This window comes from Anguilla anguilla, chromosome 11 (assembly GCF_013347855.1).
Source record: "Anguilla anguilla isolate fAngAng1 chromosome 11, fAngAng1.pri, whole genome shotgun sequence".
Taxonomy (NCBI): Eukaryota; Metazoa; Chordata; class Actinopteri; order Anguilliformes; family Anguillidae; genus Anguilla; species Anguilla anguilla.
In genome coordinates this window covers 14633606-14645126 of record NC_049211.1, presented here as the reverse complement: position 1 = coordinate 14645126, position 11521 = coordinate 14633606, and the positions used below count along the sequence as shown (strand labels likewise).

Sequence of the window (11521 nt, the reverse complement as noted above, 5' to 3'; positions counted from 1 at the left end):
CAGGGGTATCAAGAGGTTACCCTCTATCTCATGCAAGTAATCTAAATGTCTGCATCTGTATGAACTGCCAAGCCTATTCACAGCTTTGAGCAACATTATGGCCCACCTGTCAGTGCCATCCAAATTGAAGAGATGCAACTGAAAGATTCATCAGGGAAGCTGTTTCAAATGGCATTTTGCAGGTAAAAGGGGCTTCATGTGATTTATGTGCCACGTGCTACATCAACTGGTACCAAATTAACCATGCACACCAGGGGCCTCATTTATAGAACGGTCTTACAATCAATTTTGATCTTACGTATGACGTACGCAGAAGATCATGTATAAGTAATTATTTATAAAACCTTACTTTGACGTGGAAATGATCTTATCTCTACGCAAATTCTAGACTTGACGTAAGTGATTTTCCTGCTGGTTATGTAGGGGTATTGCAGTTTGGGATGCATATGCGTCCAAGCCTGTGGTGAACTTTGCATTAGCTTTATGTACAATTTGATAGGAATTATCAATTAAAGGTGTGAGGAATTAATTGCCAGACGCAAGGTGTTTTGAATTAAAAACAGGATGTGATGTTCTATAAATAGTGTGTCAAATTGGAAAAAAGTAACCATGGCGGTTCTTGCGTTTTTGGAAGACATTGAAAACCGTGCTTTTAGAAGGGAGTTTTCAGAGACCGGAATGACTTTTTTGCGCATGATGATCTTCCAAAAAGTTTGCTTTTCTCTTTCGGTCCATGGTTATTCCTGACTAAACCCTCATTTGTGCTAGCAAAAATCGCTGATTGAACGTTCAGGTGCCGTCAATTTTAAGTTAATTTGAGATTTATAGATCACATATGCGTAAGTTACAAATGGGCTTCTTAGAACCTGCGTAAGCAAGGTTTTTTATGCTCAGTATCTTTTATGACTCGAACGTAAGCACACCGTCGAAAAAGGATCTTAAGACGAAGTTCAAGTATAAATCTAAGAACATTTTTTATAAATGAGGCCCCTGAGAATGTTTTATTTTAAGGTAGTCAAGGTGCATGTTGCATGCATGTTGTCATGGCTACTGTTGCTGGTGACCAAAGGAATAGCACTTGTGCAATTTTCCTAATTGTAATTATAACCCATGCATTATGGGTGGAAATATCACACTGATCAGTGGGATATATAATCTTGCTGATCTCAGCTGGTGTGCAGTGAATGCCTGTAGTAAATTTTAAGAAGTCCAGTGCCAATTACGGCACATTTTCTTTTCACTGAGACAAAAAACTTAAGCCAAACCATGAACTACTCTAGTGCACTAAATTTCAACGGTTTGGGTTTTAGTTTTGTTCAGATATCTTAAATAGCAGTGCCCTTTGTGCCAGTCTGTGGCAATGGAAGCCTTGACATGATCTTGAATATTCTGAACAATGGAAAACACGTATGTCATTTCTTCCACATTTATTTAATTCTGTCAACAGCAGCCAATAAAACATCTTCTATTACACATCATATATGTGCAAAAGTACAACAAATTTACAATTGCCAAAAATGCTGAAACTTATGAAAACCCTAGAGATACAGTACAAACAGAAACATCGTAAGAACGATTCCTTTAGAAATGCAGGGTCCACGCAGGTAACATTTGGCACTGACATCGCACTTATTAGAACAGCTTATTTGTAAATGAATAAAGTCGGTGGTCAGTATCAAAAGGAACTAATTATGTCCTCAGCTTCACTGTCACTCTGTTACTAAACTTTAATCAATATGTATGCATTAGACCTCATCCAAAATGAGGAAAATATGGTTGAAAAATCACACAAAGAACTATTGAATCTATAGCTTTCGAAAATTAAACAAAATTTAAAAAATGATGCACACCATCTGGCTATAAATTGTTCTGTCAATAATCAGCATTTTTCCTCTTTTTTCACACTGTTAATAATGCTGGCCAGGAAACATAATGACCTAAGGAAAAGCTATTTAGTAAATCCATTCCATCATTTTTTTTTTTATATGTTGGGGAAAAAATGTGCACGTGTAGACGTCAAAGGTAATGGAATGAAAATAAAAAAGGTGCAAACAATATTAATGAAGACTGCACGGGTTAGAGTCAAATGAGCCTATCTGCTCATTATGGTAAGTAAAGGATTATGCTATGCTTGCTAAACAAAATGAATGGCAGTAATGAGAGAAAATATTTAATCTCTGAAAGGAACCAGCCAATATCTGTTATACGCCCCCTGCTTTCATGACCACATACTAGCACAAGAAAGACCTTCTGCGTGCACAGCTCTGGAAAGAGGACAGGGTAGAAGCAGTGCAGGCTGGATGGGCCAGGTCATTTTTTGTCCAGCCAGCATGCACAGTGCCACATCATCCACTGGTTCCTGTGTCACATGTAACCACTTAGATAAAGGGCCTAAAAAAAACCCCTCTTCAAACGGCCCATACAGAGAGCTGTACTACTGCAAAGTCTACTGGAGTTGCAGGTTCCTTCTAGAGAAGTAAGAGGAAGCTACACCCTACTGCACCCTACAGTGTTCAACACTTCCTTTACTCTGATGACCAGTTGTTCAATCTCACATAAACCACCTAGCATTCGGAAGCAGTTGTGTGAAAAAATAAAGGGCCAATAAATGTACAACTTTTCAGTGAATTACACTGAAAAAATTCTGATTGGCCCTGTGTAGGATTAACCTCTTCTGTTGTGTAGCAGACACAGTCGATGTGGCCATTGTTTCCATGTGATGTTGGCAAGCTTAATGATGGACCGATTTAAAGGAATGTGACAGACTTATATTGCCAAAATGGAAAAAAGAATGGTATTTAAGCTCAACTGTTATGGCAAAGGAGGCACATTTGGCACAGAATATGGTAGCAAGGTCCATGTGCCACATTATGTTATTTCTTTTCTTTTTGTCTATCAATAAATATATGTATATTTCTTACAGCAGGTCTGTAATTTTACCTTGCTGATTTTATTTTTTCAGGAAACTTTTAACCACCTTTGGCTTTCAGATACCTTAGTTATCTTTGTGAGACATATTCAAATAGACATACATGAGCATGCATCAGCCAGTTTCCTCTTCCAAACAATCCAGTACCTCTGGCCCTTCCCAAAACCATCAAACATCACTGTCTGGTGTTGAAATAAACTCAACTCTTACTGTAATGAAGACAATGCAAAATCCTAGCATTAAACAACTGAAAGTGATCCCGAATAAGGTGCGAAAAAAGAGCATTCAGCAATTTATACCTCCTCTTCACATACCAAACTGTCTTGGTTAACTACATTATCCTTTGAATACATTATTGTCCAAAATATTTTTCTCCCTTTCATAAGGCCACACTACAGCTATAACTTTCCACTGGTACAGCTGTCTGCTTTTCTCCCAAAATTCTGATGATTTTTATTAAAATGGGATATACAGTCAAGTGCTAATTATAAGAGCCTGGTAATGTCAGTAGTCAGACTATATCTTTCAAAAAATCAACAGAGACAGAAAATGAGCAGCCAACTTTCTTAGTCTTTTCTCCATTACATTGCTATAGGTGAACAGGCAGCACTGCAACTCCAGGTATCTCACTACATGAAATGATATGCCCACAGCAAACTCTTGGAGTTTAAATAGTATGGAACATGGCCTATGTTCAGATTAGAATATGCTATCAAACAGCAACTCCCAAGCAGAGATGTGGAGGGCGGGAGATGGTGAGTGGCGGGAGTTGAGAATCCATCATTTAAAGGTGCCTTGCACAATTTCCACCAGCTATTAGTCAAGACCATGCAGCCTCCATAGAGTTACACTGTCATAATTAAACTGAAATTTTTGCACGGCAGACCAAATATTACATTGCACAAACAGAGAGAAGTTAGTGAAAAGTACAGCAAAGCAAACGATAATACTTCCCATCTATCCACCGAGAACCACCCACTCTCCTCAAAACAAGTGTTCCTTCTCCTTCCAGCAACAAGAGCAAACCGAGACCCAGGGAGGCTCATTTGGAAAAAAAGGTGGCTTATTTGCCTACAAAGTTTGCCACACCTGTCGAGGGAGGAGGACGCTGGAAACTGTAGTCTTGTTCATCTCTGCATCTGGAATAAAACTATTCTGGATGGGTGGCGCTGGGAGTATCTTATTTCTCACGGTAATAGAGCAGGTACATTTTGAGGGGCTCCGGCAGAGGCAAACCGAGGATCCTCTCTCTTAGTACGTTGATAGCAGGTTCGGACCTGAGCTCTCTGCCTTCCCTCTCCTCCTCCTCTTGCTCTTCCTCTTCCTCGGCCTCGCCTCCCATCTCGCTCTCGTCCGCCCGCTCTTCCTCGGCGCCGTCGCAGTTGTTGTTGTCGTCCATGGGCCCCGGGAGCATGCGGTTGAGGAACACGTGCTTGTTGGCCAGGAGCACGGAGTCCATGCGCCGCCGGTGCATGCGTCTGCGCTTGAAGCGCGGGCCGGCCTTGGGGACGCCCCCGATCCCGCCCCTGGCCACGCCCCCGCCGTGCCCGCGCTCCTGCCCCGACGTCTTTTTCAGGGTGTGCCGGATGGAAATGCGTGCCAGATCCTGCAGGGATCGCACCTCGAACATGGCTGCTTCAAGAGTGCAGAGGATCAAGAGCAGCCCAAGCACAGAAAAGGGGTGTGATTGTGAAGATAAGTGGTGTGTGTGTGCGCGAGAGAGAGAACAAAAAATAACCATTAGTCATCATGATTGGAGAATGAATTTTATAACTAAATAATATAACTGACCCTAAAATATTCCCTCTTGTCAGATTAATTTTAAGAAGATATGTATTCAGGCTCCGACTGAATAACTTGATGAAAATTACGACATTGCAGTCCTATGATATTTCATCACCATTTGGTCACCATTGCAATAGGCTTTAGCTATGAATCTAAACATTTAACAGTAACAAAATGTCATTAAAACAGCATCCTGCTCTGATGTGTTGAGTGGTTCTGCCCATGATGAAGACTACGTTTTTACATATGTCCAATCCTATTGGATTCTCAACATTTAAATACTTACGTAGTGGAACCATTTTGGTTTTGCCATTATCCCTGTTCTTTGGCAACACCAGGGGAGCGAAGGAAACAGCAATGATTTTCTTGGTCTCCCAGCTATTGTAACCAGTGCGAGTGATCTTGGTCAGCTGGAAAAAACAGTTGGAAGACAATGAATATATGTGCTGTGCATGCAGTACTATGTATGTATTTGACATGACTATGTCTGTACTTGTGCATTCTGGCCATGCACGTGTGTGTGTGTGTGTGACAGTAAGTTTGTGTACGCATGTGACTTACCTTCTCCTCCAGGGGAAGGACAAGGATCCCCCCCACCTTCAGCAGGTTTTTCATGTAGTCCTCATGCTCCCTCTGCACCCCCGCCCCACAGTACACCCTGTCGTACTGCCTGCTCTCCGGCGTGATCTCCAGACAGTTTCCCACCACAAAGGAGGGCTCGCAAAATTCAAACCTGCATGCCCCACCCACACATAAGCCTGTTAATATTCATTTATATACAGTACAGTCAGACACAATATATGCATTTACACCAGTGAACATCCATTCACATGCTCACATGCTTGGAGATATGTGGTGTGCTTGTCCATGCCTTGCCTACACTGCAGCCAACAGGACAGCCCCCATCTACTTGCAGGACATGATTCGATCCTATGTCCCTGCTCGACCACTCCGCTCTGCGGCAGCAGGGCGCCTTGTAACCCCTCCCACCCGACCAAAGGGATCACAGAGCTTCTCCACCCTAGCTCCCCAGTGGTGGAACGAACTCCCCGTCCCTCTCCGAACCTCCCCCTCACTACCCATCTTCCGCCATGGCCTGAAGACTCATCTCTTCAGACTATACCTAGACTAACCACCACCATGCTGTATATTTCACTCTAATCCCCCCCCCCCCCTTTTTTTTCATGACACTTGCTACATGTTGCCCCATCCCAGCACTTTTTGGTAATTTGTATTTGTCCTAATAATGTAGCTTATTCTTCTGCCTAGTTGGCTTTGCAGAGGTTAGGTCTGAATAGTGTTCACTGTGTGAACTAAACTGTGTTCTTGGCTAGGAATAGCTGTACAAATTAAGTATTGTATCTTACTGAACCTGTGTTTAGTAGTTGTCTATGACCATGAAATGCACGTTTTGTACGTTGCTTTGGATAAAAGCGTCTGCCAAATAAATGTAATGTAATGTAATGTAACATATAAACTCCTGTTAACACACACACACATCTATTCTTCTTTTGGGCCCTGCTGGCTGTATGAGTTTGGCTTGTAAGATTGTCTGCCTGAAATCTTAGGTTGGAATGCGGATGAACCTTGGTAGAATGAGCATTCATTGGACAAGGAGGATACAAAATTTTAGGGCAACCCTAGTTGCTATGGCAACTCTTAAGACTGATAGAGGAACAAGCTCTAATGTATGTCATCCTGGTTTTGAATGTTTCCTGTGAAACAGCCACAGTGATACAAAATGCCTCCACTGGAGTGAGAATTGATCTTGTCAGGGATTTTTCAGACAGATGCTCAAAATAAAATCAGCCACTGAACGGAGGCTTGGCTTAAATATGCTCCAGGGACCTGGCCCCTCTCTCTGGATCAAATGCTCTACTGCCACACAGCAGTGAATGTCAGGCTCTGTGTGTGTGCCCAGGACAATTGCAGCTTTACTGAAATGCAAACTGAATAAGCTACTGGCAGAGAGCAGTCAATGTGCCACCACTGTTTTACACGACAGCTCTTCACCAGCAATCTCAGCAATGCACCAATCTTATCGCCAACAGAAATGTTTGCATGCTGTAGCTGTAGCTTAGCTCTTACCTGTTATGCATGATGATTTATTCAAAGAATTGGACTGGGCAAGTCATTGCTTAATATATTACGTGCAATTTTACTGGTTGATTGGTTGATTTGTAAAGTCATTAAGCTGATGGACTGTGTGAATTGAAAGGCTGAGACTACCAGGTATCACAACAAGAAAGAGAGGAGTCTCACTTGTCAAAGCTGTCACTGGTTTTGATGAAAAACTCCAGTCTTTGGTAGGCATACTCTATCACATCAGCATGCAGCTCTACCCCATGGTTTACACCAAATGGACCTGAGGATACAAGGAGTTCAGAGGTCAGACAATTATGAGAGTTCAGTCTATATCACTGTTAGGCATCTGTTATGATTTAAATTTTTTGTGGCTGATTCCAATTAAAATGTGATGGGGTGTGCCGATTAGAAAATTTAATTGAAACCGAAGTTGTACAAATGGTAATTGAATCTGACAAGATAAAATGAATGGACTTTTTCAAAGCACTTCCTGTAGTGACTGTTGTTCTGCAGGGTTTTCTCCACTCAATTGCTTGAAATCTTATGGTATTACAAACATCCATTGGGTAGACTGAAAACACAAACGTAATTATTAATGTCTCTAAAATAAATCTGATAAAATTCTCTAATATTTTGCATTTTGAACTGCTACAGCTATTTTAACAAGCTGTACAATTTTGTTGACTGTAATTCCAATAAAGCATAAGCGGTATATACACATTTCATCAGAATTGAGTGATATGTGAACAAAGATTGGAACTTTGGGAATATGGGAACAAACAAGTGGAACAGGTAGAAATGATCCTGAAAACTTTTAGGAACTTAAATAAATTTTATGGTTCTGACTTACTCAGTCAATCACTTAGAGACACATCATTGTTAGTAAAATCCAAACTCTGCAATGCTGGATTGAGTGGACAAATACAGAGTCAGAAATGAACTGCAGCACTATATTTTTCAACATGAACGTTTTCGCAGACTTGTGCGCAGTTCAGAGCATTGTGGCTTTCCTTTGAGCCAACAGTTGACTTTTCTACATGACAGTGTGGCTTACCCAGAATGAGGCCCACCATGGTACTCAGGTAACCAGTGCCGCTGCCCAAGTTGAGGAAGGAGAGACCTGGTTGCAAGTCCAGGGCCTCCATCACCTCGGAGTAGATGCAGGGGGCAGAAAGGTGGATGTTGCCATGCCTCCAGGCCAGGTCTTTGTAGGCATTGTCGCGGAATTCCTCCAGGTAATAGTCCGCGCGGTCGATGGCGCGGAACGCCTGCTCCACCAGCTCTGAGCGGATGTAATGCGCCTCCTTCAGGTTGTCAATCAACTCGTCATTGTCCTCCCCAGCACTCACGGCTCCACCCATCTTGGCTGGAGTGACAGGTGGACCAGGTGGAATTTCTGCTTGGAGGAAAGACAAGCCTGAAGATCAGAGAGATAAAAACAAACACACACATACATACATGCATAGAACAAAAAATACGGAAACATCAAAAAGGACTCTGACGTAACTAAACCACAATTGACAACATATGCCGACCATGAACAAACTGCAATAGTAAAGAGGAACAGTCAAAGCTCACTGGCAGGGACAGATGGACACTTAACACGATAGCTGCCAAATACCCCAAAACTCCGGCTTCAAAAATGACCACAGCACTGAATCAGCACTGTGAGCACCCAGAACTATGTACTGAGCTTCTCTAAATTTATACATATGGCAGGGCTGCTATTCAGAAAACAAGCGTACTCAAGGCTAATGCATGAAGACCCATAATCTGATGCAAGAAGCACAAAAATGGACCCATAAGCAATGGAAAAAGTTGATGAGTTTTTACAAGCCAAAGATTTACAGATTTACAAGTCAAAGGAAGCTTACAACCAACAATGTTTGCATGTTGTTGTTGCCACCTGTTAATCATGGTGGTGGATCTGTGTGTGTGAGTGTGTGTGTGTGTGTGTGGCTTTGCCACAGGATGTGTGTGATGCATCAGTATAGTGGTATATTAGTAGAAAGCACATGCTGTGTACCTGCTTGGTTACTACTTTTCTGCTCTCAACCACTGACGCTGGCTATCTCCTTCAGGGGTGAAAGGAGGAGCTGAGTGCTTAAGCGTCCTCTGCCAGTACAAAGCCTCTCCACCGCCAAGACTCCTCGTGGCTGCACATGGCAGCTGGGTCCTGTACAGTCCCAGGCTAAGCTGTGCAGGATCTCAAAGCAGCAGCTGACCCCTGAGACAAGGTGTACAGGTCCATTAATGTGTGGATATGCCCTAGCACTCATCAACCACTGCCCCAGCTATGGGCAAATCGCTCCACTGCCTTCGAGATGTCTTGGTGAGACAAAGACTATGGGAGTAAACCCAGAGAGAAAATCTGAAGTGGGGCCCAAAAGGCAATTGGATGGCATAACTGCCACCTTCCAGCAGCCCCATACAATCACATTCTAGATGATCCTGTGCTTCCCCAACAGTTTGGGGAAGGTCCGTACCTGTTTCAGAATGACAATGCCCCCAGGCACGCATATAAAAATGGTTTTGTCAAGATCGGTGTGGAAGAACTTGACTGGCCTGCACAAAGCCCTGACCTCAACCTCATTGGACACCTTTGGGATCAATTGGAAAGCCAACTGCGAGCCAGGCCTAATTGCCCAATCAGTGACCAACCTCACTAATGCTCATCTGGGTGAGTGGAAGCAAATCCCTGCAGCAATGCACAAACATCTAGTATAACGCCTTCCCAGAAGAGTCGGTGTTGTTATAGCACAAAGGGTGGACCAACTCCATATTAATGGCCATAATTTTGGATAAGATGTTGGATGTCAGGTGACCACATACTTTTGGCCATGTAGTGTATATAGTGAAATATGGTGAAAGACACCGGTTATTAAGTTTAAGGGGGAAACTATTTTTTTTTACATGGGTGATATGGGCATTTGAAAACTTTTTTCATGAAATAAATGAAATAATGGCTTAAAATGTGTTTTGTGTTTACTCAGGTTTCCTGTGTCTAGTATTACATTTTGTCTAAAGATATGAAACCATTCAGTGGGAGAAATATGCAGTAATAGAGGAAATAAGGAAGGATAATAAGGAGCTTTTTCACGACACATACAACACATGCATCCGGAGGGACAATTGTAAATGACTATTTACCTGGCAATACCCTTTTCAACCACATAGATGTATTGTAAGAGCAGGTTTGGTTATAAATATTTGGTTTTAGTAACAATTAAATGAAAATAATCGGAGCTTTTGGGTGACGTAAAATGCCCAACATCTAACAGACTGTTTTAGCCGTATTTTGATATTTTGTGGTGTAACTTTCATTTGTTCAGTTTAACACAAAATATCTAGCTACTGCATGCTGTATGTAAAGAAGATATCTGCACCCTAACCAGGGGTTGGCGCTGCAGACCCGTTCGAACTATCATTACAGCAGCTGGCGAAAAACACTTCCTGCAAGTGGTCCACCGTGTTTACTGTATTACACACCAAACAGCCCTAAAATACTGCTGCGACATCTGCAAAGAAAATGCTTTTATCCTGTGTCATTTGACATTCTTTAAACGCACAACGTGCACATGTGTACAAAAGCAGCACGAGTGACCTTGGGAAGAAATATAATTGTTGTTGTTGTTACCTTCACAAGCTTAACGCGCCTCATTTTGAGCTCTTTTTTCTTCTTCATTATTTTGAGAATTACGACAGCAAACAGGATAGCGCAATACACTAAATACAATCCGGGTGTGAATTAGGAAAATGTTCTCACCGTTGTCGCAGCCACCAACAGCTACGTTGACTAATACCGAATCGAAAATCTGAGGAAGAAGCACAAACAGGAGAAAACACAATCGTAAATGGAAGTCTCGCCCCAACGAACAAAGAAACTCTTCATGCAAAGACAGCACCAAAATCACATTAAGGAATTAACAACGGGTTACCGAAGACGTGTTGGTTTAAGCGTTATTTTTTTCTTTGACTAATAATAATAATTCCTTCAGCGTTTTGGCGCTTCTCAAGCTTTTGTTCAGAAACATTCAGGGCCAGCAAGCACAATGCTGGATGTAAACATTGACCAGCTGACGCTCTGACGTCACGCGCAGTAACGCAGAAAATTCAGGGTAAGTAGCCTATAAACTGTGAACTGTGTAGCCTACGTCAAGATGTCAGTTTTACCGATTTTCCCTCGCTGCTTATATAGGCGACGCTTTGCACTGTTAAGAATATATATAGCCGCAATACATAATTTTAGTTTGCCTTGCCTGAAAAATTCTCATAAAAGTAACTAATTTTCTGAACGTTACGCGCGGGTTTGGGCCTGGAGCTAGTTTACAGCCTCATTTCAACATCAATGCGAATGTCACTACCTGGATACACAGTCCTCTGTTTTAAAAGTATTTGTTGTGTTTTTTCTCTCTTCTTTCTTCTTTGTCTTAGTTTCTTAGTTTGTAATAAAAGGCGTCCAACGTGTGTAAGCAGCCAAAGCAAATTCGTTAGTTTACTCATTTCCGAACTAGTGTGTGTGCGCGGGCATGCGTTCGTTTTTCAAATTTATAGCCTAGATAAAATTATGCATATAGGCGCCTCTTTTCACCTGGCACTGACAAGGAAGCAGTACTGCTCTACATGTAAAAGCACAGACCCACGTACCACAGAAATATTTAACCCTTTCTGGACCTATTGAAATACTGTGTGGGGGAATATGGATTTAATTTCCATGACAAT

At 42.1% G+C, this 11521-nt stretch overlaps 1 protein-coding gene across 3 annotated transcripts; it reads right to left on the bottom strand.

Annotated features, from left to right (window-relative positions):
* Nucleotides 1-1412: 1412 nt before the first annotated feature.
* LOC118208205 (protein-L-isoaspartate O-methyltransferase domain-containing protein 2) lies at nucleotides 1413-10902 on the bottom strand. 3 transcript variants are annotated; one of them, XM_035382650.1, is made up of 7 exons: nucleotides 10738-10902; nucleotides 10566-10614; nucleotides 7854-8195; nucleotides 6977-7079; nucleotides 5276-5447; nucleotides 5001-5124; nucleotides 1413-4561 (listed from the first exon to the last, which is right to left on the bottom strand). In XM_035382650.1, the coding sequence occupies exons 3-7, from the start codon at nucleotides 8158-8160 to the stop codon at nucleotides 4110-4112; spliced, it is 1158 nt and encodes a 385-aa protein (XP_035238541.1). In that variant the 5' UTR covers nucleotides 8161-8195; nucleotides 10566-10614; nucleotides 10738-10902; the 3' UTR covers nucleotides 1413-4109. The 3 variants fall into 3 exon arrangements, with proteins under 3 accessions (XP_035238541.1, XP_035238540.1, XP_035238539.1); XM_035382649.1 differs by having other exon boundaries at nucleotides 1413-4564; nucleotides 7854-8216; nucleotides 10738-10901; XM_035382648.1 differs by having other exon boundaries at nucleotides 1413-4564; nucleotides 10738-10901.
* Nucleotides 10903-11521: the final 619 nt, after the last annotated feature.